General features: G+C 44.4%; 1 protein-coding gene across 1 annotated transcript in view; it reads left to right on the top strand.

Annotated features, from left to right (window-relative positions):
* SCN8A (sodium voltage-gated channel alpha subunit 8) overlaps positions 1-27,187 on the top strand; it is a 110,409-nt gene that overhangs the window by 32,189 nt on the left and 51,033 nt on the right. The window contains exons 3-9 of the mRNA XM_081850038.1: positions 7,300-7,419; positions 9,180-9,268; positions 10,863-10,991; positions 13,228-13,319; positions 21,147-21,368; positions 22,380-22,443; positions 25,621-25,762. Of these exons, the coding sequence (XP_081706164.1) occupies positions 7,300-7,419; positions 9,180-9,268; positions 10,863-10,991; positions 13,228-13,319; positions 21,147-21,368; positions 22,380-22,443; positions 25,621-25,762 (858 nt within the window). The remainder of the gene's footprint in view (positions 1-7,299; positions 7,420-9,179; positions 9,269-10,862; positions 10,992-13,227; positions 13,320-21,146; positions 21,369-22,379; positions 22,444-25,620; positions 25,763-27,187) is intronic.

Here is a 27,187-nt window from a genome sequence, read left to right as displayed (position 1 = left end):
TCCCTCCCCCCAAAGCTGCTCCCCAAAAAGGGGGTGACCCTCTGCTGGCCAAAGGTGCAAAAAGGGCAATCCCATCAGCTGTGAAGGGGAGCCAGGTGAACAGCTCACCTCCTCCACTGATGGTCTCTAGCTGCTGCTACCTCTGAGAGTGAAGCATCCGTTCTCCCAGAACTGGAGGTAGTGCAGGAGGTGTCGTGCAGACTTTAATTAGGTTAGATTAGGCTGGGTGCAAAATAGATGTCATCGCACACCAAGGGATTCTGGGACTCAGAAACGTCGTGGCTGTTCTCCCTTTGAAAATATGATTTATTTGGATCTGCCTCCGAGCCGCTGGCAAGGAAGAGAGCTTTTAAGATGAAGAGGCACCTTGTGTGGTAGCTAGCTAAGGTGGATTTGCAGGGTCCAGTCAGTGTGGAAGGGAAGGAAGGAGATTTCCTCTGGGGACGATGTCCCTTTCAGTGAGCAGGAGGAAAACAGCAGGCAGGCAGAAGGTGAGGCTGCCTGAGTCTGCAGTTGTACGGCTGTTCAGGGACAACACAAGCTTGCGCTTTCAGGTTTAGAATGGTTGGGCCTGCGAGTGGCAGGGGGAGGCAGGAGGCATGGCTGCTGTGAGGATCTTTTGAGCACCGATTTCTGGATTTAGTAGGCCGTTGTGAGAACAGGGGGCAGGCAGCTAGAGTTGGGTTGTGGGTCTGTTGCAACGGGTGTCTTCTGATGCTTGTATGAGCTGGGTAAACAGTTTTTAGCCAGCCTTCTCTACCCACCCAGGGAGGTATTTCCAGACCCTCCAAGTACCCCTGTTTTCCAGGAACAGTCCTGGATTTGCAGAAGCCATCCCAGTTTCTGATTCGGTCCCAGAATGTCCCACTTTTCCTTAGGACGTCCCTATTTTCATTGGAGAAATGCTGGAGGGTATGGAGTTATCCAATCCCCGAGCCATCTGAAGGCAGCCCTGTAGGGGGAAGTTTTTTTAAATGTTTTATTGTGTTTTCAAAAATGTGGGGAGCTTCCCTGAGTGGCTGGGGCAACCCAGTCGGATTCACAGGTTATAAACTGTAAAATAAGAATAAGAGTAATAAAGAATAGGACGTTCCTATTTTCACCGGAGAAATGTTGGAGGGCATGCATTTCTCTTTTGCCCGCATGACAGTTTTACTGCACATAGCATAGCCACAACTTAGTACCACACCCTCTTGACAGTGGCTTTGATAGGCTGTTTCGGCAGGTATGCGGGGGTCAACTGAGCTAAGAGGTGCTGTTTGCAAAGCCAAACACATATGAGGAAATGCAGGATTTCTTTTGTGTACAGCACTGGGCACCTTTAGGTGCCCCCACCCACCCACCCACCCAGTGGTGCAAGCCCGAGTGTGTTAAAGGCTGTACTGAAGAAAGCCCTTTATGTTCCCCAGAGAAGGCTTCCCATTTAGAAATATGTGGGAGGCCTCTGGCAGCGCATCTTGTGTGCTGTGCAGAGAACAACATGACTGCCTAGAAGGTTGGGTCTTTTTCTTTTTTAGAAATAGTGAGCTACAGACATCATTGGAAATGTTTTTGATGAACAGTTTCTCCCCCAGCTTCCTGTTCTGTATAGCGAGGCCTTGTGCACCTTCCCACAAATCCTGGAATGGCACATTTCCTGATTCCATTGTGTTTTACCAGAAAGGATGTGCATAAATAACCAGTGGTTCAAGATCATCCCACAAATCCATTTAACACACACACACACACACACACACACACACACACACACACACACCACCTCTCTGAATCATCAAAAGCAGCAGTTCTGCTTGAACAGCTGGAATGTTGCCATGTTTTTTTTAATGCCAGCTTCTAGCATATGAAAAGCAGTCCTGGCTCTTTCTTTTTAATGCCAGCCAGAGAGCTAAGTGCAGAGGCGTGGCCTGACTGGCACCAGAATTGGAGGGTGGCACCTGTCTCTGCCTTATCCCCCAATACTTAGGGAAGATGGCAGTGTTTCTTTATTCCAGTGAACCTCATCACAACTATAAGACACAGAGTCATCAACTGAAGGCCAAAACCAGGCCAAAGCTTAGCGGTAGAGCTTCTTTATGAAAGTCCCAGGTTCTCAAGCTTTTCTAGATTATTATTATTATTTATTATTTATTGAATTTATATGCCACCCTGTACCGGGAGGTCCCAGGGCGGTTCACAGAACAAAATCAAAATTCAAAACCACAAAACATACAATCAAAATAAAAACAACAACCCAATAACACTCCCCCAATAGCCCTAGGAAAGCTCTCTTGCTGAAACCAGCCAGCTATCTTAGCCAGTAGTGCAACCTTTTCATCTAGATGGACCAATTGTCCTGACTTAGTATAATGCAGATCTCCGTTTTGGAATGTTTCCCTGCTGATGCAAAAAACCCCACAGCTACAACATCCTTGTTAGGTGGTCACCCGGCTTTTGTTTAAAAAGGGGGAGTCCACTACCTTCCAAGGAATCCTGTTCCTCTCACCGCCCCCAGCCTTTTCCCTTTCCCTTTCCCTTTTGCTATGACTTCCATTTTACAGATTGGGTAAGTAAGATGAATTGGCATCTTGGTAAACCCAGGGGTTTTGCTTGGGCTGCTGCTCTATATGTTATTGGCATCCCCATTGGGAGCTCCTCAGCCCCTGGCCAAATACCTAATTAGAACTCACTGAATCAGTTGCTGCCCCTGCCAAGCAAATGCCCCCAATATGGACCACTGGCAGAGAAACTCACTACATGACAGCCCCAGCTCTAAACAGTGATCTGTACTAATTCAATATAACATGGAACAGAGACACTTGCCATGGAGATGCGAGTCTTAAATATAGACCAGCTCATTGAGAACATTTACCCAAGTGTCCCCAGTCCAAGTTTCAATTTTTCTCTGGGGGGTGATAATTGATTTTCAGATTGTCATTCTTTCCCTTGGTCTCTTCCCTTGGTCTTGTTGAGAATGTCTGTATACTAGTGATATTCACTAGGCACTGTGGTCTAAACCACAGAGCCTAGGACTTGCCAATTGGAAGGTCGGCGGTTCGAATCCCCATGACAGGGTGAGCTCCTGTTGCTCGATCCCAGCTCCTGCCAACCTAGCAGTTCAAAAGCACGTCAAAGTGCTTCCGGCGGGAAGGCAAATGGCATTTCTGTGCGCTGCTCTGGTTTTGCCAGAAGCGGCTTAGTCATGCTGGCCATATGACCCAGAAAAACTGTCTGCGGACAAACGTCAGCTCCCTCGGCCAGTAAAGCGAGATGAGTGTCTCAACCCCAGAGTCGTTTGTGACTGGACTTAACTGTCAGGGGTCCTTTACCTTTATCTTTACCATACCAACAGGTAAATGATTGGCACCACTGTATTTTTCTCATGTTTTGAATTTCTTGGAGAACATCCCTCAGCACAGTGCATATTGACACCCAGTGTCTACAGAATGTCCCTAGGGCACAGGATAATTTTATTGTCCTAGCCAAAGGGAAGCTGTGCTGTACTTGGGAAAGACTAATTTGTTGTTGTTGTTGTTTAGTCGTTTAGTCATGTCCGACTCTTCGTGACCCCATGGACCAGAGCACGCCAGGCACTTCTGTCTTCCACTGCCTCCCACAGTTTGGTCAAACTCATGCTGGTAGCTTCGAAGACACTATCCAACCATCTCGTCCTCTGTCGTCCCCTTCTCCTTGTGCCCTCCATCTTTCCCAACATCAGGGTCTTTCCCAGGGAGTCTTCTCTTCTCATGAGGTGGCCAAAGTATTGGAGCCTCAGCTTCAGGATCTGTCCTTCCAGTGAGCACTCAGGGCTGATTTCCTTAAGAATGGAGAGGTTTGATCTTCTTGCAGTCCATCAGACTCTCAAGAGTCTCCTCCAGCACCATAATTCAAAAGCATCAATTTTTCGGCGATCAGCCTTCTTTATGGTCCAGCTCTCACTTCCATACATCACTACTGGGAAAAGCATAGCTTTAGCTATACGGACCTTTGTTGGCAAGGTGACGTCTCTGCTTTTTAAGATGCTGTCTAGGTTTGTCATTGTGGGAAAGACTAATAACATAAGATAAAAAAATCTGCAGGATCAGGCCAATAGTTCACCTAGTCAGCTTCCTTCCTGTTCTCACAGTAGCCAACCAGGTGCTTATGGGAAACCCACAAACAGGAGTTGAGGACAACAGCTCTCTCCCCACTTGTGCGTAGCAACTGGAGCTTGAGCATAACCACCAAGGTTTAGCCAGCTAGGAGAGGACTTGGAAACACCTTGCACCCTGCGCCAAGAGTGAATGGAACGGAAGCCTGTAAACTTGCTTTGTTTCAGAAATAAGCAAGCAAGGGGCCTGATCATTTGAACAAAATGGCGGACGTTATTCTGGTGTTCCCTGTCACTATTCTGAATGAGCAGGAACTGTACAGAGTACACCCTTCCTTGGATTGCAACACTTCGCATCCCAAGTAGTGAATTGCATATTTGAATATTACCCCCTTATAGATAGCTTTCTATAGCCACGGAAAGCTAAGAGATGGGTGAGCTCGATTTTGAAACTGGATTGAACTGTGTGCTTTAAACTGGCTTCATCTCGATACTTTAAAGTCTCTTAAATGTCGTAGAAGAGATTCACAGTGTAATCCTATGCATGTTTATCCAGAAGTCAAGCCGCAGTCCTATGCACGAGTACTCTGTTTTGTTTGTTGGTTTTGTGGTCACGCAGGATCCCACACTGCCCATGCCTGGTTCATTTCAGAAGTGGCAATATTTATTTATTTATTTATTTATTTATGCATGCCCCTCCCATCTGGCTGGGTTTCCCCAGCCACTCTGGGCGGCTCCCAACAGAATATTAAAAACACAATAAAACATCAAACATTAAAAACTTCCCTAAACAGGGCTGCCTTCAGATGTCATCTAAAAGTCAGATAGTTGTTTATTTCCTTGACATCTGACAGGAGGGCGTTCCACAGGGCAGGCACCACTACTGAGAAGGCCCTCTTCCTGGTTCCCTGTAACCTCGCTTCTTGCAGTGAGGGAACCACCAGGAGGCACTCGGAGCTGGACCTCAGTGTCTGGGCTGAACGATGGGGGTGGAGATGCTGCTTCAGGTATACTGGGCCAAGGCTGTTTAGAGCTTTAAAAGTTAGCATCAACACTTTGGTTAACCTGTGGGTCCATCTAAGGAGCCTCACTTCCGAGCATAGTAGTCTCCTTACTGGGATGGTGACTAGGAGCACCAGGGCCCTTTGAGCGTTGCTGCCATTTTCTGGAATTCTCTCCATAGGAAAACCTTTTAGGCCCACTATCTGTTAGCTCTTAGGAGCCCATTTAAGACTTTTGCTGTTTCAATAGATGTTTTTAATAGCCAGCAGGGGTGCTTGCTACACGCCATGTCTTTTCTTGGATTTAGCTGTTTGATTTTATTGTGGGAGGTTTTTTTAAATGTTCAGGACTTTCAGGTGATCGTTTAAAAAAAGTACAGATATCCGACAACAGGTCAAAATTAAAAATGAACCAACAAATGGGGGTGGGGGTGGAAGCGCTGCAGCACCAGTCAACAACCCACATGGAAATTCCAAGACGTTTCAAAGTCTGGTTTCTTCCGCCGCATTCCTACCTTCCTTGTTTTACTGTAGAAGTTCAGGAAATGGGCAAAGGGTTGGTGCCTGACCTGTTTTGCTTCCGAGGTTTCTATCTAAGCAGGCATTTGACGTTATTATAGTAATTGTTAATACCAAGTATAGTTGTTTTACAGTTACCTGTTTTGAAACTGCTGAAATGAGTTGCCTTGATTTTATTTCCATTTTGACGCCGTTATGTACTTGGCCATAGTTGGCATCCATCTGTCTTAGGAGACAATGGAGGAGTGCACCTTTGGGGGTGAAGTCAATCTCAAACCAGGCAAGATAAAAAGAGAGGTTGCAGGGAGGAGAAAGTTAGAGGAAAGGGAGAGGAGATAGACAGAGTTGCTTTGGGTGTATGGCAGGAGGAACTTGAGGTCTAGATTCCTGAAAGATGAAAGAAGGCTGGAGAAACCAAGGGAAGGCAGAAAATGAGTGTACTGGTCTTCATTTGTCCATAAGGACAAGTATGTTTCATATGGACAAAAGAATAGAAAGTGGGGTAAGATAGTTAATTAAGTTCTATGGGATGATACCCTACATTATCTTACACTTGCTTCAAACACTCTCACAAAATGTATAGAGGTATTTCTGTATCTCATTTATTAGACTTCTGCATTGGGTTCGCACGCAGTTGGTCCTTTGAGTTTCCTTTGGGAAAGAAAGGTAGTGGTCTGTATAGAAAAAGTAATGGACAGGTGAGGAGCCTGGAGTCACTGGTAGAACATGTGGTTTACATTCAGAAGGTCCCAGATGCAAATTACATCATTTCCAGATAGGGCTGGGAAAAGGCTCCTGTCTAAACTCATGGAGAATCACTTTCTTGTCAGTGTAAACTGATGGTCTGGTGTGGTATAAGACGGCTTCTTAGGTTTGTGTGCTACAATTCATTGAGACTTAAGCAAAAAGGCCTTTGCCAGATGGTGCTTGTTGCCTCTAACATATGTCCATCTTACAGAGGTAGCATCGTATGCATATTTTAAAATGGGGCTTTATCTGTTGAACATGTTACATGTTGTTGTTGTTTCACACATTTTTCATGAAAGTCAACCAGCGCTGCTTTGGACAATTTCTTAACGGAGGCTTGGGTTTTCATTCTTTCTTTTGTGACTTCGTGAATAGTCAAAACAGCATGAAAACACAACCCTTTATTACGAAGTTTTCTCTTTGTTGATTTGAGAAATATTTGGCTTTTGTGTTAGATGTGTGTGTGTAGTCTTTCAATGCTAGAAACAATAAATGACTAGGTAATGTATAAAATGTTTTAAATAGTTATTTGGGCTGTGTACAGTTTTGTCTACAAACCATAAAATATAAAATTAAGACATGGATATAAAACCAAAACCAGTACAATTCTCTGCACATCTACTCAGAAGTAAGCCCCACTGAAATCAATGAGCCTGACTTCCAGGTAAGTGTGTATGATGATTGCAAACTTCATTTATGTAGTTGTTCTTAAAGTACTACTAATTTTCTTAAAGTACTACTAACTTTTATTTATCTGCCACATTTCAGCTCTTAAAGGGCCGACAAAGCTGCTTACAACAGACAATGAAACACAACAATATGAACATCATACATATGAATGCTGTCTTAAAGCTAACCCAAAATACTGGTTTCAAGTTATGGTTAGATTGTATATGTGTGTGTGTGTTTGCTGCTGAGAGGTATATGTGCATAACTTTTTCTTTCTCTCTCTCTCTTTCTCTGCAGACCTTTGTAGTACTAAACAGAGGCAAAACACTCTTCCGATTTAGTGCCACGCCTGCCTTGTACATTTTAAGTCCTTTTAATCTGTTTAGGAGAATAGCTATTAAAATTTTGATACATTCATATCCTTTTTTATGGTAATATCGGTTGCCCATTCTGTAGTCACATTTCCTGGTATGTAGGGTTGCTGTGTTGACTAAAAATATATGGATTGGGTTTATGGCCCATGACGCATCAATGTTTTTGGTTTTTTTACCCAAAGAGTCAGGGGACACCCAAAAAATGTCTGGATCCCTGGACGATCAACTAAAGAAGGACACTTTATTTGGAATTACATTGTTACAGAATTAAATGGGGTGGGTGTATGTATATGCATTTGTGACACAAAAAGTTTGGATTGCTAAAGGTTGTTCATTGTGTGCCAGGAGTTATGTGCCTGCAGAGGCGTTTGCTGGCACCCAGCGGATTCCTGCCCTGTACTCCTGCACTGAAATTAGCACAATTAGGTGATTCCCCACCCCTATTTCAACAAACCAGTGCACTTTTTAATGCCCCTGCCTTCACTTCCTTGGGATATTGGACTGAAAAGTTGACTATAAAATATTAGGAAATGCAAACCTAAAGGTAAAGGCAAAGGAACCCCTGACCGTTAAGTCCAGTCGCGGACAATTCTGGGGTTGCTCATCTCACTTTAATGGCCAAGGGAGCTGGCGTTTGTCCTCAGACAGCTTCCGGGTCATGTGGCCAGCATGACTAAGCCGCTTCTGGCAAAACCAGAGCAGTGCACAGAAACGCTGTTTACCTTCCCTCCAGAGTGGTACCTATTTATCTACTTGCACTTTGACATGCTTTTGAACTACTAGGTTGGCAGGAGCTGGGACTGAGCAACGGAAGCTCACCCCGTCGCGGGGATTCGAACTGCTGACCTTCTGATCAGCAAGCCCTAGGCTCAGTGGTTTAGACCACAGCGCCACCCGCATTGAGAACCTAGAGGGCTCTTATTTATGCATCAGCTTTTCTCTGCTTGCATTACAGTTTTACAGCCTTGACATTAGGTGCTAAGTAGTGATGTGTGTCTAATGTTCAAAGGTGAAAGGGGATGTTTTCGTTTTAATGCTTTAATAGTAGATTCAGGCTGTATTCTCACAAGAAATTTAAATCAGCTTGGAATGCGAATGTGAAACCAAAATGGGCCAGAATAAACATCAAGTTTGAAATCCCTCACATCTACGTTCTATCATGTATTCACATTCAATAGAGACTCAAGATGATTTATTATTCCTCATGTATGCAAGCATTTTAAACATATACATATGTTTTACAATAAGCACACAGAGACTTGAATTAGATTCTTTCAGATCTTCTTTACTGCAATCACTATTAATTAATATCAATTTCTTGTATCCACTGTGAGACTTTATGATTCAACACTTGAGAGTCCATAATCTGCACCCAGTATTTGGAACAGTGTGGCTCTTGACTAGAGTTAGACCCAGTTCAGGGGCAACATCCAAGAAGAACGAGCTATATGCCAACTTTCTCCTTCCTCCCCTCTCTGCTTTCCTCTTCACCTCACATGCACAGCTTCAGCAAATGTCTTGTTTTCTTAAACCACAGTTTCCCATTACGTCCTAATTGAGAAACTGTGGTTTAAGAACTTCCTCCAAATCAGGATATTAAACCAGGTATATATACCACTCATATTTAGATGAATAGTAGGACAGTCCACTGCAGCCGCAAACACCTGCTGAAAAACTGTTGCAGTGGTAATTGCTGATGATATTGTTTTCCGATTTAATTCAGTAAAGGTTCAGCAGGAGTTTAATGGGATTAAATGAATATGTGATTTCTTACGTTTCATGCTTCCTTGACTTTATTCTACAGTATTTAGCATGATCATTATGTGCACTATTTTGACGAACTGTGTGTTCATGACTTTTAGTAACCCACCAGAGTGGTCGAAACAGGTGGAGTAAGTAGCAATTCATTTGTTTGTTTTGTGGGTGGTGGTGTAAATCTTGCTTAATTCTTTAAAGTGATGGTGGCCTCTCTTTTTTGGGAAAGTATGCTAGGCAGCAAATTCACAGTATGCTATAATTTGCTGCAAGTTGGCACTTCAGGTTTTTCCTTAAAAATTGAACTTGGATCAATCAGACTTTGAAATGTCTGTCAAAACCTGTGAAAATATGTATTAGAATGTTTAATAATCTAATAGTCTATTCCAAAACCTATCTGTAGTCTAGAAACCAACTATGTTCTTGGTATGAGCTTTCATGTGCATGCACACTTCTTCAGATACCATGTGCATGCACATAAAAGCTCATACCAAGAACAAACTTAGTTGGTCTCTAAGGTGCTACTGGACAATATTTTTTTAAAAAATATATTTCTACTGTGTCAGACCAACACGGCTACCTACCTGAATCTATCTGCAGTCTGTGATTGGCCAGAATATCTGTGACTGCATTCCCATATCATGGTAACTGTAGTTTTAATGTTTTACTGTGGACATGCTGCATGTAGATAGCTCCTGCTCTGCTCTGCTCCTAGCACATAGAATCATAGAATCATAGAGTTGGAAGAGACCACAAGGGCCATCGAGTCCAACCCCCTGCCAAGCAGGAAACACCATCAGAGCACTCCTGACATATGGTTGTCAAGCCTCTGCTTAAAGACCTCCAAAGAAGGAGGCTCCACCACACTCCTTGGCAGCAAATTCCACTGTCGAACAGCTCTTACTGTCAGGAAGTTCTTCCTAATGTTTAGGTGGAATCTTCTTTCTTGTAGTTTGGAACCATTGCTCCATGTCCGCTTCTCTGGAGCAGCAGAAAACAACCTTTCTCCCTCCTCTATGTGACATCCTTCTATATATTTGAACATGGCTATCATATCACCCCTTAACCTCCTCTTCTCCAGGCTAAACATGCCCAGCTCCCTTAGCCGTTCCTCATAAGGCATCGTTTCCAGGCCTTTGACCATTTTGGTTGCCCTCCTCTGGACACGTTCCAGTTTGTCAGTGTCCTTCTTGAACTGTGGTGTCCAGAACTGGACACAGTACTCCAGGTGAGGTCTGACCAGAGCAGAATACAGTGGCACTATTACTTCCCTTGATCTAGATGCTATACTCCTATTGATGCAGCCCAGAATTGCATTGGCTTTTTTAGCTGCTGCGTCACACTGTTGGCTCATGTCAAGTTTGTGGTCAACCAAGACTCCTAGATCCTTTTCACATGTACTGCTCTCAAGCCAGGTGTCACCCATCTTGTATTTGTGCCTCTCATTTTTTTTGCCCAAGTGCAACAAACTACAAGCCCTGGCTAAGCATTATATCCAAACCAGGTGTTTTTGTTTCACTCCATGCAAGCCATGATGTGAGGCCAGCTATTAATTATGCATCACAATGAATTGTGCACTGAGCCACTGTGAGCAGAAATCCCACCAACTCTTAAATAAATCCGAATCTAATACTTTAATGTGCAACATTGGCCATCTCTCTTAATGAAGACATTGCTGCATATTCTAAACTGTATTCTGTTTTCCTCCACTGCTTTTCCTTGTTCTGATAGGTACACATTCACTGGTATATATACATTTGAATCACTTGTGAAAATTATTGCAAGAGGCTTCTGCATAGACGGTTTCACTTTTCTCCGTGACCCATGGAACTGGCTAGACTTCAGTGTCATCATGATGGCGTAAGTTACGTATTGTGCTCCTTTTCGTGTCTAGATAACTGTGTATGTTAGTGGAAGGAGAAGGAGAAGCAGGCTGCAAAGGAAGTCCAGGAAGGTGACAAAGCAACTGGGCCCTTTGATCATTCCTGACTAATCACTGGTAAACTCGTACATTAGATATGAAATTCTTCAAGATCGAAAACCTTTCCTGTAAAACAGCTAAACATTTTTGGACTGCTCTCCATTGATAATCATTTTTGTAATTGTTCTAAATTAGTCTTGAGCTGAAGGTTTCAGCACAAAATGGAAAGCTAGGAATATCCTTAGGAACTTGAATCCTGGCTCTGCTTCAGGGCACTGTTTTCCAACTGATCAGCAAGGAGGAATGAATGAGCAGGCTTGTCTACACAAGGCAGTTTGTTGGCTTGCTCTTGTGCAGCCTATATTTACATCTTTCGACTGGGACAGTTTGCCTTTTCAGATCTGATAAACTATAAACAGCCCAGCTAGAGAGAGAATTCAGATATGCCTTTTCAAGTGTATATCACATTTGGCTGGTGTATCTATTGTTTTTTCAAATGTTTTACTTAACTCAGTAGAAGCATCCCCCCCCCAAAAAAAAACCCTGGGCATGGTGCAGTTATCATATTTACATCCATGACATTGGCTCAAAAAACTGAAAAGGAACTGGAGAGACAATTTTTGCAATGTGTCCAGAGTGCCTAATTTCAGGAATGATGGTCTATCCTTCTAAAACTCTGGCTGAATTCTTGGACATTGGGCAAGTGTTTCAGACAATGTGTTTGCCTATAGTATGAATCATGATAAGCAGAAAGGAAAGGTTCACAAGTAGATTGATTATGTGCACTTGTACAGGCAAACGGAGCAACAAATTGGGTTGTTCTGCAAATGATCTTTTGGTATACAAATATCATTTTTATGCTAAATCTGTTGGAGCCCTGAGAATTCCAGTCATTTTCAGTCCTTGCACAGCCTGGGGATAAATTAACCAAGATGGCAAATGTCAACCTTGAAATTATGGCCAGGTCCTTTTTAACAATTTCAGCATTAAAACACTGTGAACTAACTTCTTATGTATCCTTTTCTGTGGAGCTGACTCTAGTGGGGCAGTGAAGGAGGAAACAAGAAAGTAGAGGTTTGGGTTAGGCAACCTGTTTGGGATTGAGGGCCACATTGTTTTGTAGGGGAAGTAGGGGGCACATGTCAGTGGTGGCTGATAGAGCCAAAGTTCTGTATAGGAAAATGGAGGGGGTTGCATGGGGCACAGGGGGCTGCATGGAGCCCACAGACCGCAAGCTGCTCACCTGTGTTCAAGGTAAATCACAGAGCTTAGCAGTACTTTTCCAGCAGACAGAGATGGCCTTCTTCTTTGGTGATCACTTGTAGCTGAGTAAGATTGTCTTCCATGAACATGGTCTTAACAGTGAGTCCATAAGTGACTGCGGAGACCAATTCTGGATCCACATGTCTTTCACGGTGGGGACATAGGTTTGAAGACGGGAGTTGATCATCTTAGCATGTTTCTCCCTTTTGTCCTGAGTTTGAGCGTCTTCAAAGTCCATAACACCTTTGGTAAAGGCTGTTCCCCGATTGGAGCGTTTTCAGGCCAGTGTTTGGCCTAGGACATGTTGGTACCATTGAAGCAGAAAATCCAAGTGCCATTTCCCCCCCCCCCCAGTTGACAATTTCCTGCCCTTTAATGGAACTCTAAAATGTGCCTCTCTCAGGATACCTCTTCCTCCCTACCCTTGTTTTGCCACAAGAGAAATCACAAATGGGAAGCATAACTGAAGAAGAAGCCCTGTGATAATGGAGACGTCTAAAACTGTTTCATTTGCAACCTTAGATTTGTTTCTTTTTTCATGCCACTTCCAAAGCAGTTTACATTGTGAATGCTGTTCCCCGCCCCCAACTGAACGTTACACTTTTATTTTATTTTTATTTTTGAAAGCTAGGTAACCCCAATCGGTGCCATTAACTCTGGTTTAATTCTGCAGGTATATAACAGAGTTTGTAAACCTAGGCAATGTTTCAGCTCTGCGCACCTTCAGGGTACTGAGAGCTTTGAAAACTATTTCTGTAATTCCAGGTAAGGCTGTTGGTGTTAGGTGTTGGGTCGCAGCTCCCTGTGAGTGATGTATTGCTGTCTGTAGTTGTTGTTTTATTTCCCCCATTCCCGTTTTTCGTGTGTGTTATTGTCATTGTGTCTCTTTGTGTGTGACCTCCCTCGTTGCAGATATGTCACAGAGTTTGTGGACCTTGGGAATGTGTCAGCCTTGAGAACTTTCAGAGTTCTCCGAGCTTTGAAAACTATCTCTGTCATTCCAGGTGAGAAATGCTTCTATACGCGCGTCTTGCATTTCCCCTCCCTTGCCTTCCTGGTCACTTGCCTTTTCAAAAATGGCCCTGGCACATTTTTGATAGGCCTTGCATTCTGCATGAAGTGTAGCGTTTACAACAGTGTAAACAGACGGACCAAAAATACAGCAATAATGCACTTCAGTCAATTCCCCTAAGTACTATAACTGGTGCGAAACAAAGAACTTAAATTTCCCTTTCAGAACTCCTACACATTGTCGTTTTGACTTTTGGGAACTTGGACATAGCCCATGAAATCTCAAACCCAGACCAGTTGAGGACTCTGCAACAATATTTCCCAACATCACCCACGCTGTGCAAATGGCATGATTATACTTATTTTTTAGAAAAAAAAGAAAAAAGGGGCGTTTGTCTGTATACAACGAAAGTATCAGTTGTTGCCAGTTATGGCACTAGGTGACATTGCGAAACTGCTTGTGTTTTTAAATATGTAAATTTTGAAGTGTGGGAGCTTAGCATGACAGCTCCCATAAGACAGTCCCGAGAAGAAAAGAAAAAAAAATGCAGCTGTGTTGATCCATTTTACAATTGCACACACACACATAGCAGCAGTACACAGCATAACCCCCAGTTTATTAGGATCAGCATGACTATGCTTAGTTTCCTGGAAGTGAGCTCCACTGAGCTCGGTGGTGCTGTACCACTGACGGCATAGCTTCAACTTCTTAAAACACATGCTTTTTTGTGTTTCTGTTTTCAAAACAAAAGAGCTTCAGTTAGCTGAAGGGCAACTTTTTAATTGCAAGTGCAAACAATTGCAAGTGCAACTCATTTAAACTGTTAGCGTGAAGTTGGAACCCGTTAAAAAAATGAAATAGCCTGCATCTTGGGCATTCTCTGACTTTCGCTAATCCAGAGGTCAGCAAACTTTTTCAGCAGGGGGCCGGTCCATGGTCCCTCAGACCTTGTGGAGGGCTGGACTATATTTGGGGGGGGGGTGAACGAATTCCTATGCCCCATAAATAACCCAGAGGTGCATTTTAAATAAAAGCACACATTCTACTCATGTAAAAAAACGCTGATTCCCGGACCGTCCGCGAGCCGGATTGACAAGGCAATTGGGCCAGATCCGGCCCCCAGGCCTTAGTTTGCTACCCATGCTAACAAACAAACTTGAAAGGCTCGTTATCACTTTATTCACTTGTCAAGTTATGGCATCATCACTGCTGCTCTGAAAAACATCCCTGGTCTTTCCCTCCCCTGTACAGTTGTGCCTACATCTAGGGAGTAACCCACATGTGCCATAATTTGTGGAATTCAGGCATGAGTGTTTATTATTATTATTATTATTATTAATAATAATATTTTTTATTTATACCCCACCCTCCCCAGCCAAGGCCGGGCTCCGGACGGCTAACAAGCAATAATAAAAACAAGTTGAATGAATACAACTTAAAAACAACATTAAAATACAACATTAAAATATTGAAACGTTAAAATATTAAAATGTATCCTCATCGCAGGAGGAGAAAGGAAAAGAAAAAAGAAAGAGGGGGAGGGAATCAAATTTGCTCCAAGTCAAAGGGCAGGCGGAACAACTCTGTCTTGCAGGCCCTGTGGAAAGAAATCAGATCCTACAGGGCCCTGGTCTCATGAGGCAGAGCATTCCACCAGGCCGGAGCCAGTGTTGAAAAGGCCCTGGCTCTGGTTGAAGCTACCGTATTTTTCGCACCATAACACTCACTTTTTTCCGCCTAGAAAGTAATGGGAAATGTCTGTGCGTGTTATGGAGCGAATGCCTACGGATGGCGGGGGGATCTGCTGCAGTCAGCAGAGGATCCATGGTTCCCCTTCCTTCCCTCCTGCGTGGCTCGCTTTGAAACAGCAAAGCGGGAGAAGAGCCGCTGAGTGGGGAGGAGAGAGGGACAGAGAGCCTGCTTCTGCAAAGGAGCAAAGCGGGAGAGGAGAGGAGCCGCTTACACGAGTCCGGAGCTGTTTTTTTCAGTGAGCCAGGGAGGAGGGAGAGAACAGCTCGCTAAATAGCAGCAAATTTTTTCTCAAGCAGGCTCTCTGTCCCTTCTCCTCCCCACTCAGCGGGCTAAATAGTAGCAAAGTTTTTCAGCGAGCCGGGAGGAGGGAGCTGTTTTTTTCAGCGAGCTGGGGAGGAGGGAGAGAATAGCTCGCTAAATAGCAGCAAATTTTTTCGCAAGCAGGCTCTCTGTCCCTTCTCCTCCCCACTCAGCGGGCTAAATAGCAGCAAAGTTTTTCAGCGAGCTGGGGAAGAGGGAGAGAAGCAGAGCCTTTAAAGGAGCAAAGCGGAAGAGGAGAGGAGCCTTCTCTTATACCCCTCTTCTGCATTATTAACAGCATCCTTCTCCACCCACCCCACGCGTGCACCTTGTCCCTTGAGTGCTTTTCCTTCCCTCCCCACTTAAAACGTGGTTACAAAGCACGGATCCACATGGATCCTCAGGATTTTTGCACTGGGTCACCCCAAATTCACCATCAGATCACATAGCATGTCCATGGCTACAGCTTGCACCAAAAAAATCACACACCCACTGTTGCCTGGGGCCGCAGTGGTGCAAAAACGTGGTTACAAAGCACGGATCCACATGGATCCTCAAGATTTTTGCATTGGGCTACCCCAAATTCACCGTCAGATCACATGTCTGTGGCCACAGCATGAACCACAAAAATCATACATCCACTGTTTCGTTTAGAATATTTTTTTTCTTGTTTTCCTCCTCTAAAAACTATGTGCGTGTTATGGTCGGGTGCGTGTTATGGTGCGAAAAATACGGTAATCTAACTTCCTTAGGTCCCGGGACCACTAGGGTGTTGCTATATATGGACCTTGAGGCTCTCCGTGGGGCATACCGGGAGAGGTGGTCCCGTAGGTAGACCTAGAGTACCTGATTTGGCATCCAGATTGGTCTTATGATATAATGAAAGCCAGTCATATCACACTTCCACACAGTAAACATATGTCTTCCTTCATTGCATTTATCTCTGCTGTGGGAAGCAACCTTTCATGAAGATGATTGCCACAATGACTAGGCTTGGGATATGATTGTTCCTTTCAGATGCTTGGGATATGATTGTTCCTTTCAGATGCTTGGGATATGATTGTTCCTTTCAGATGGCTGCTTTGCCCCAGATATTTTATGTGATTTTGGACTGTGTCACACGTTACATTGCGCCCCCCCCCCAAAAAAAATAGGCTTGTGCAACTCATCTATTCATGGGAACTCTGCAGATAACCCACTGAGCAGGCTAAAACCCTAGTAACCCATTCTTTGCAGCAGCGACTTCTGTGGTCCAAAATGCATTTTCGTGGATTAATGGAAATGGAAAGGCAGCCCAATGTAACATATGAAGCAGCTCTTTTCCTTTGTTTAAAAATAACGAGCTTAATCCCTCCGCCTCATGTGTTAACATAGTTTTGGGTAGGTAGGTGTATGCAGAAATATGTTCAATGCACTGTAAATTAATGTCTTGCTGAAATGGGTTAACCGAGGTCTAGAGCATGCAAACAAGCCAGCAAAAGTGGGCCTTTCTGGTTATGTAATCACGATGTTCGCTTGAGGAAATGTTTGGAAACATTTGGGATCGAAGCATATGTGCTTTGCTTAGCCTTGGAATATTAATCCTGTGCATGATGTAACATTTCCAGCCTTTGCTTGGGCCCGGCTCATATAATCCAGCTTGCTTCACGTTGTCTAATGCCTGCTGAATACTTCTAAGATCAACCTTTTCCCATTTCCCAGAAGTGAGCGTTTCAGTCACAATGAATAGTTCTATGATCACTTCACTGGAAAAAAGCTTTTAGAAAGGTTATGTTCTCCTCTGTTCCATTGACGGTATTTATATTAGTCATATACTGCTGCTGTAGTCCAAGGTAATTGTCCTCTAGGCTGTAGACTGTATTCAAAGGCAGTCCACATTGACTGACCTCTCCTAAAGGGGCACAGTATAGATTTGGTTCTTTCAAAATGCCAGTGTAGAGTTTTGTGTGTCCTAAAATCCATAGTGATAACATGCAACATGTTCCCTGAAACCGAGGAATGGATAAGACAATGCTTTCTATAGCTGCGCCACACACAAGCCAAAGGTTGCCATTGAGTGTGTTTTTCCAGAACCTGGGTATAGCCCCTGGAATGATTCTTCTGGCTAGACATTACACTCTGGGATTGTCAAACTCTTGGTGTGCTTCTAGCCCTTGTGGCAAAAGACTTCTCCACGACATCTTCATAAATTCTTTCCCCCATTTCTCTATGTATGCCTAATGATATTCTCCCCCATACCCCCAATGGTAGCAACTGGAGGGGCAGCCGTCTCAATTGGGATGCCTTGCTTATGGAATACTCTCCCCCAAGGAGGCTTGCATGGCACCAACTGTGATGTATTGGATGCCAGACAAAGATAGGTTTCAAACTGATTTAGTTTAGTTTAATTGCTGCTTTTCATCCAGCTGCTTACACCTCCTCGTTGTATATCAGCCTACCCCTAATCTGCTGCCCTCCCAGTGCTGGTGCACTCCAAATACCACCCATCTCAGCTAGCGTAGTCAGAGAGTGAATGGTCTGAGAGGCACTGATATTGTGGCACTGCTGCCGCTAAGGGATTTTGGACCTGATCGATACCTAAGGAGCTTTTTGCAAGCTGCTCTGAGCCTTCCAAAAAAAGAGCGGCCCATACGCAGATTGCAATAAAATAAAGTAGAGTGATCTTTGGGAATGATGGCAACTGGAGGGCCAAGTTAGATACCTCATGTATATTACAAGTGACAGGAATAGTGCATTGAGTGCTTGACATAAATGTTCATCCATCACAGAACTGGAGTATCAAAACAGCGTGCTTGCAAAATACACTGCAACAAAAGCTATTTATTTGTATACCTTAATCCCACTGGATAGATCAGAAGGTGCTCTTTATTGTCACTTGTGGGAATGCCTTTAGTGAGGAGGGGGTGAGTCATGAGCTTAGAACAAAATGAACGAATGAGCGCACCTCTTCCAAAGCTTTATAAACTGGAGCCCTTTGGGAACGCTTGAAAGCAGCAACGAGGGGGATGTTAATATCAATTACAGCTGCATGAAAGCACCAAGGGGCTAGAGAGGGAAAGAGACTTAGGGCTCTGAGTCAGGAAATGGATGAAATTTCAGAACTGGGAGTAATAAAATTGTCTGGAAATGCTTGGATCAAGTGGTAGATAGAGGGGAGCAAGAAATTAATAAGTCAGAACATTTAATGGCTCATTAGATGCCACTAATGGGCATAAATTAAAGGAAAGGAGAGTGAGTTAAATGGGTTGGTGTATTAGCTGGGGAGAAAACAGTGCAGCTGGTTACTTTGATTAGAAGGTTGCTGGCTGTACCACATTTTAGGGTTACTTTAAAAATCAGTGTTGTACAACCATTGAGTTAAGATTGGGAGGGTGTTCATTGATGTTGTTGACTAGGAGAAATGGGTTGATTTAAAACAGATAGAAGCATTTGAAACAAAATAAACCTAGAAGTCTGAGGGAGCTCAAGAATGCATTTCGACAAAAATAAAAATAAAATCCTATGCTAACTTTTGATTCTACAGACACACTTATGGCTTGATGTAGGAAAGGTACTTTCAGAACATATTTACTGCAGGTATTTGGCCCAGGAATGCAGTTTGGGATTGTGCCAAGTTTATTCTTCCTGCAACATAATGGCAAGGCCTTTGCACAACACACCCTCTGATTCCTCTTGCTTCTCGCCCATTCATGTTCCTTTATCTTCTGCAGCATCTGAAATAAACTGTTCTGTGTTTGGAAATACATAAAATCAAGAAATAAACCTGCGTGAAAGGGCAAAGCATGCCTGTGGAACCTTTGGTTCTCCAGATGTTGCTGGTGTTCATTTTGCTGGTTTCCACCCCCCCCCCCCAATTCAGCTTTTTTTTTCTGGCGGGGGGGGGAACCCTATGGTTTCAAAATTTCCAGAAATTTAACATCTCTTCCAGCAACCACTGCTGATGGAATCCACCATGCATTAGATTAATTCATGGAAATTTGTGTAAGCCTGGCCACAACAAAAAAATAATGTGCATTCTTTATCTGACTTCATCATTCTAGCACTATTACCAAATCACTCAGAAAGGTTATAGCAGGCACGTTGTTCCATGTGCTCTTCAGTGCTGTTTCTGGTCTAGTTCATCCATTGGTAATTTATGGGGACTCCAAGCATACAGGCACATGCTGGCGTCACCAGCACTTGTAATACGCAACACTAAGTAATTGTCCCATCAGCACAATGATTTTCACTTGAGCAACTGGACTCCCCCTTCTCTCTTCTCTCTTTGCACCCCTTAAATCTGTTCCGAGGGGTTCCCCCAAAGCTCTGGATGCTGTTGGGAAATAATGGAACAAATCCTCATAATCTTAATTTCTGCGCATTCAAGCCAAGAAGGCTTTATTAACAGGATAAGTTAAGAAACTATTACCACATAGTTTAGGAGAATGGCTGATTCCCCTCCCCCCCAGTACCTGAGATTGTGGAGTCATGTTATATGTTGTTCTTTGAAACTTCCTCCTCATACTTCCAATGCTTGCTTGCTGCTATGGTATCTTTTGTGATACTTTCATCATTTAACCCTCTTGGTATCCCCACATTGAAAACATCAAAGTACCAAGCCTATTTGGGTAAATTCATGAACAAGACAAAGCTTGCTTTCATCACAACTTGTGACCCACAATAAAAGACGCTCTACTTTTGAGTTATCATCTAAGCTCTCATAGTAGAGGATACATTTGATGTGCTTTGCTGTATCTTGCAAAGATGTCGCTTGAAGCTTCACATAGAAGAGGCAGAGCACGGAGTGTATTTCAAAGATTTTCCTTGTTCGTTATCATAAACTGATTTTATCTTTATGGAAGATTATGCTTCTCCCCCCCCCCCCCCTTTAATGGTTCAAAGCCATGTTTTTCTGGAAATAGAGCAGTGATAATTAATAAGTGAGTACTAGTTTGGTGTAGTGAAGCTCACTGGATGAATCCAATTTATCCTCCCCACAGCAATGTGTGATAGGTTACCCTGAGAGGCCGTGACTATCGCAAAGTCCTCCAGTGAACTTTGGTGGCCAAGTAAGGATTTGAATCAGGAGTCCAGGATTAGGACTGGGAACAGCTGGTTTTTATTTTTTTTACTAAGATCTACCCTCCCCGTTTTTTAAGACACACACAAAAATCAAAATGCCCCACCAGAGAATAGTTTAAAAGTCTCCACAACTGCAAAAAGGATATGGTTTGTGTTGTTTTTAATTTCTCCACAGTGGGGGGAGAAAGATTTTGAATCGGCTGTTCTTATCAGTATATAATATTAGGGAAATTCTCCAAGAATGGGGACACAGCAATGCAGACTGAGTCTCCCCAGCTCTACATTTTCTTAAAACTTATTTTCCCTTTCATGTGAGGGTACCATATGAAATCAGCGAGTTGCACAAACTCTAGCTGCCTTCACTAGATGTTTGTGTTCAGGGACAGTGAATTAACTGTGTGCTATCCCCTTAACGTAACCCAACCTTCAGCCTCACCTTAACCTAGGAAAAACTCCCCCTCAGACCAGGGAACTGCACATGTCCCTGTTTAATGAACCTCTTACATTCCCAATACCTGTATAGTGAGGAGTATGAATCCGCTAAATAAGGTTCAGATGGCAATACAGTCGACTTATTGTGGAATGGGTGGGCAGAGGACCATAGCAAAATACTCCTTGTTGTCAAGAAAATGTAGTATGTAGCCCATAGCTAGCTACTTTTCCTAAGATTCCGCAGGAATTCCAAGACTGCTTTCCCTTTCCTCAGGCCTGAAGACCATCGTGGGAGCCCTGATCCAGTCTGTGAAGAAGCTGTCAGATGTGATGATTTTGACAGTGTTTTGCCTCAGCGTATTTGCTTTAATTGGGCTACAGCTGTTCATGGGGAATCTAAGGAACAAGTGTGTCATCTGGCCCATTGATCTCAATGAGACCTACCTGGAAAATGGCACCAAGGGCTTTGACTGGGAAGAATACACCAACAATGTTTGTAAGTGTGTGCGGCTGTTTTTTCCTGGCACAATTCTGTCTAAATAATTATGGCTGTGAGATTTGCTGGGTTAACCGTCGTGACTTAAAATGTTACTAAAGCCAGAAATGGTTCTTCTCTGGAGGAAAGGTGTTTATTTTGACCAGTATTTCTCTTTTGCACTGTATGCTTCCCTCTTTTCCTTTCATAGAAAAGCCCCTGTGCTTTTGCCATGATACTTAAAACCTGGTTCTGGGTAGAGTCCTTTTTTATTATCTGTTCAAAAAACCTGTCCTGCAGACTGCTCCCCAGTATTTATTATGAATTGGGCCTCATGAGAGCCAGTGTGGTGTAGTGGTTAAGAGCGGTAGTCTCGTAATCTGGGGAACCAGGTTCGCGTCTCCGCTCCTCCACATGCAACTGCTGGGTGACCCTGGGCCAGTCACACTTCTCTGAAGTCTCTCAGCCTCACTCACCTTACAGAGTGTTTGTTGTGGGGGAGGAAGGGAAAGGAGAATGTTAGCCACTTTGAGACTCCTTAAAGGGAGTGTAAGGCAGGATCTCAAATCCAAACTCCTCCTCCTCCTCCTCTTCTTCTTCTTCTTCTCATATTTATAATCTTTTGTTCAGTTTTGCAAAGGGTGTTTGTTTGTTTAAAAAATTAAAGTCTCAATAATGACTTTACAAAGTATTGGTCTTGGGGGGAAATTCCATATCCCTGTAAGAGAATAAACCTGCCTCATGTAGCAATTGACATAAGAGGTTGTCATCGCGCTAGCATACAGAGTGTCAGAATTATACTCTGCAAAGTGGGAGGATAATTCAATCATATGACAACTGCCCTCCCTACCCAAACACCTGCGCTGTGAAATAGTAAAGTCCCAAATGACCTTGCACTCATGGTACTGTGGTTGTGAAATGCTAATATCCCAGCTTGTGGATCACATTAACTGATGTGCTCTTGTTTCTTCTTCCTCTTCCTCCTCTTCTTCTCCTTCTTCTATTTTTCTTCCTCCCCCGTACCTTCTGTAGCCAATTTTTACACATTACCTGGGTTTCTTGATCCTTTGTTGTGCGGTAACAGCTCTGACGCAGGGTAAGTTCTCAATTGAGATTATCTCTGTCTCTCTCAATTTGACAAACTACTTTTGAAAGAGAGAAAAAGTCAATAGGTATGGATTACACTCCAAAAGTACTTAAATAAATTCATTTGTATAGCAATTGGTTTACCTGGTACCTTGTCACCTTAAGTCTTCCCGACTATTTAACTTTTTTTTAATGGAGACGCCTACTGTATCTTACTTAAAGCATACATTAAGCAGACATGCAGATGTGCACAGAGCTTATACATGATACAGGTCTTGGACTCTACCTTCTTTTTTCACCCAAGTCCACTTAAGAGTCACACAATGGACTTCAGTGTTGGAACAGGGAACAATACGTGTTAGGCCTGATCCAGATTGTTATAACTGCCCTAACTCAGGCAAAGTGGTATAATCATTCCTACATATATTGATTTTTAGCCTATTAAAATGTGAGGATGTATTACAAGCTTGGGGGAGGGGTGTCTACAATCCTAATTTTCCACCATGTGAGCACATCAGCATTGATAGGTCAGTGCTGATACCAGGAGTGGCTCAACCTGTAGGGCAGAGCTGCAGCTATAACCAACAGAAAGGAAGCGGGCAAAGCAGAATGAAAGGTCAGGGCTGCACAGATGCACCAGCAGAACCAATCCTGACTGATGTACCCATTCCTGTGCATCTTAAACTGCAATATTCCATATATGAACTACACTGGTTGAATGCCTTGCTGTGTGGTTGTTTGCTGGAGAATATGCAGGTTAACACTTGCAGAACAATTATGCAGTATTTATGCAGAGGCAAGTGCAATCAAAACTGCTTCTATTGCGAACTCCTGATTTTTGCTGCGGAAGCTGCCAGTTCAATTCAAGTTTGTGTTTTGTTTTAGCATTCCAGAAATTCACATTTGTGTGCTACATTTGTGTACTTGCCTATGAATTGCACAGATGGGACTGTATATGGGTGAATGAATCACTCTTGTAATAAAATTATTCCATGGATGTAAAGAAAATCCATGAAGTCATACAGAAAGTCTACTCTTCCATCACACATTTGTTTTACTTAATACAGTGGTGCCCCGCAAGACGAACGCCTCGCAAGACGGAAAACCCGCTAGACGAAAGGGTTTTCCGTTTTGGAGGCGCTTCGCAAGACGAATTTCCCTATGGGCTTGCTTCGCAAGACGACAGCCCATAGGGAAATCTCCGGGACAGTGGGGAAGCGCAGCTCGTCTTCCCCGCTGTCCTCGGACCTCCTCCGAAGCCTGGCGGCGGGGCGGGGACACCTCCTCCCGCCGCCGGGCTTCGGAAGGATGCCCCGATGCCGGGCGGCGAGGCGGGAACGCCTCCCCCCGCCGCCCGGCATCGGAACGATGTCCCGAAGCCGAGCGGCGGGGCGGGAAAGTCTCCCCCCGCCGCCCGGCATCGGAACGATGTCCCGAAGCCGAGCGGCGGGGCGGGAACGCCTCCCCCCGCCGCCCGGCTTCGGGGCGGGAAAGCCTCCCCCCGCCGCCCGGCTTCGGGGCATCGTCCCGATGCCGGGCGGCTGGGCAGGAACGCCTCCCCCCGCCGCCCGGCTTCGGGGCATCGTCCCGATGCCGGGCGGCGGGGCAAGAAAGCCTCCCCCCGCCGCCTGGCATCGGAACGATGTCCCGAAGCCGGGCGGCGGGGCCGCGAAGCCTGGGCGCGCTGGCAACTCTCCGCAAGGAGCGCTCCCGCTGCTTGCGGAGAGGTCCGCGAAGCCTGTCCTGGACCTCTTCTGAAGGCAGGCGGGGGGCAAAAGTCTTTGTCCCCCCTGCTTGCCTTCCCAGGGGCTTTTAAATCGCCCGGACAGCGGAGAAGTCCTCCGCTGTCCCGGGCGATTTTAAAATGCCGCCCGTCAGAAGAGGTCGGGGAAGGCGGTTTCCATAGGAACGCATTAATTGATTTTCAATGCATTCCTATGGAAAACCGTGCATCGCAAGACGAAAAACTCGCAAGACGAAGAGACTTGCGGAACGAATTAATTTCGTCTTGCGAGGCACCACTGTATGGGATTTCTGACCTGCCTTTCACTGTAAGGTTTCCAGTGCAAGTTCCGACAACAATATACATTTAATTCAGGTAACAGAGTTTAAAATTAGTGCTAATACGCCCAGTAACCTCATCAAAATGCTGGAGAGGGTGCACCTCCACAGACACATACCTCCACATGTGGTGGGAGTGCCCAAAAATCCAACCATTCTGGACAACAGCCATATGAGAAATATGTAAATTAACTAAGCAAGTATTAGAAATCACCCCAGAATTGGCCCTACTAAACATCTTCAAAGACAATAATGTCCACTCACATCACAAAGAACTCATAACCCACCTACTCTCAGCAGCCAGAAACAGCATATCCAGACACTGGAGAGACCTGTCAGGAGTAAGCAGGGACCAATGGTACCAAATAGTATGGGAAACAGCCTTACTAGAAAAATTAACCAATAAACTGAAACTGACATGGGGACAAATAAAAGAAGATGCCTTCACCCTGGTATCACTCCCCTTTATCACATATACAGCCCAACAAGACAACAACAAGAATCCACCAACAGTATACGAATCAATATGGCTAACCTGACTCAAAAACACACACCCACCCCACTCACACATGAAAACTAAGTTCATCACAGCCAATCACAAACAAGAAGACACACCCTAGGCCAACCCCAACTTCTCTCACCACCAAAGGAGCACAAGCGAATAGCAAAGAGAATCTGCACAAACGACACTGACACAAAACCCCACACATACATTAAGTAAAATTAGAAACATCGCCACCCCTCCCCACCCCCACTCACCCCTCTCCCCTCCACCTCTTCCCCCCCTTTCTTCCTAATGTAACCCTAATGTCTCAACAAATGAAACTGGCCTGCAGAAAATGTAACTTGAAAATAGAGACACAGCACATACTTTTGTAAACCAAGAAATCTTTAATAACCCCCCCCCACACACACACACACAAAAAGATGGAAGGTAAAAGAGTTTAAATGAGAAACTTTTACAATTCACGTAAGGAACCAACACAATACAGTAGTAACATCAGGCTTGCTGAAAGCAGACTGTTGAATTGGGGGCAGCAAAAGCATTCACCGTGAGTCTTCCTCTTTCTGGTCTAATAGCTCCTACCATGCCAACTAGCTTAAATTTCTTCCATCTTGTCTGCAGCCAATGCCCCGAGGGCTTTACATGCATGAAAGCAGGGAGGAATCCAAACTATGGCTACACCAGCTTTGATACCTTCAGTTGGGCTTTCCTGGCCTTATTTCGCCTCATGACTCAGGATTTCTGGGAAAACTTGTATCAGTTAGTAAGTATTACATCTCCTATCCTTTACTTATGTGTGAAGAGTCTCCTTCGGCCTGCATCAGGGGCCACCTAGCGGTCTGAAAAAAAAACGAAAGGTGCAGTTGTATGTAATTATGCCTGTGAAGAATGACAGAAGCATTTTCTGGCATCAAATGAATTAGCATCAAAACAGCAGCTGCGATTCGGCTGAGTACAAAGCATTCCTTGCACTGGCTCAGCTTGAATGTAACCCTAAGCCAAACTATGGCTTAATACAAATACGCAGGCGTATGGCCTCCCAGAGAGGAGACTGCAGCAGCTCTGCTTCTCCAGTCCCACTGCTGGGAGCTAAACTATGGTTTGCATGTCATCCGAATCTGGGTTTGTGGTTTGTCACCTTCGTACAAGCCACAAGCCGTAAGCCAAGAACAAACCTTGGTTACAGCTTGTGGGGTGTCTGGAGCAAGGCAAACCACGTGCCTAGGTTCAGATGACACACTGAGCCAAACCATGGTTTAGCTCACAGCAACAGGGCAGCAGCAGAATGGAAGGCGCATCAAAGTGGCCGTGTTCCCTTCTCCAGGAGACTGCAAGTTTGTGTGTGCCATAACTAAACAAAGAATACCAACACACATAGGGAATGCAGAACCATCTACACAAGCCCAGCCCAATTGTCAGGGTGCTGTCAGTGGCTCCCGGCTAGTTGCCCAGGAAAGTATAAAGACAAGGAAAATTTATTACCGTCCTTTTTTATGTCAATCTTTGCAGAGAGAGGCTATAGAACCCAGCTAACTCTTGGATAATGGCGTTGTCTCAAGTGAATCTCTACCCCCCCCATCTCTCCCACTTCCTCATTCATTACTTCTACGGGTGCTTTGTCTTTGAGGTCTTTGCTCTCCTATTTTTAAGGCTCACCGGGTTCTGGGAGATGGAGGGTCTGGGATGCTTTCTAATGACAACGTGTCAGCCAGGTGTTGTTCTGGTTCTGCCTCCTCCTCTCCCATTATTTCCCAACTTTTTTCCTCAAACCCCTTGTTGTAAATCTATACTATCTTCATCTTCCTCCTCCCTGGAAGGGTCAGGTTGGGGAGGCGGTCTCCGCCATTCCTCCTCTGCCCAGTTCCTGACACCAATGTGCTATAGCAGGGGTGTCCAACCAGTAGATCTCCAGCTGATCCTGGTAGATCACGGGATCCTTATCATGTACAAAAAGTTATGGGGGTGGGAAGCTTAAAAACTCTATGCAATCCACCCCCAAAATGCTCAACAACTCTGGGCAATCCACCTACCCCATGCACACTCCTCCTCCCTCCAATGACAATGAGTAAATCACCACCTGTTTTTTTATACTGGGAGTAGATCACAGTCTCTTGGGAGCTGGATCTGCCTGCGCTATAGCTTTGTAGATTCCCTTTGTCCTGTGCTGATGGATAGAAAACATATGCAT

This window comes from Podarcis erhardii (genome assembly GCF_964252035.2).
Source record: "Podarcis erhardii genome assembly, chromosome: 2".
Classification (NCBI taxonomy): domain Eukaryota; kingdom Metazoa; phylum Chordata; class Lepidosauria; order Squamata; family Lacertidae; genus Podarcis; species Podarcis erhardii.
Note: the sequence above shows the minus strand (reverse complement) of the source record. Positions and strands in the feature narration are given on the sequence as shown.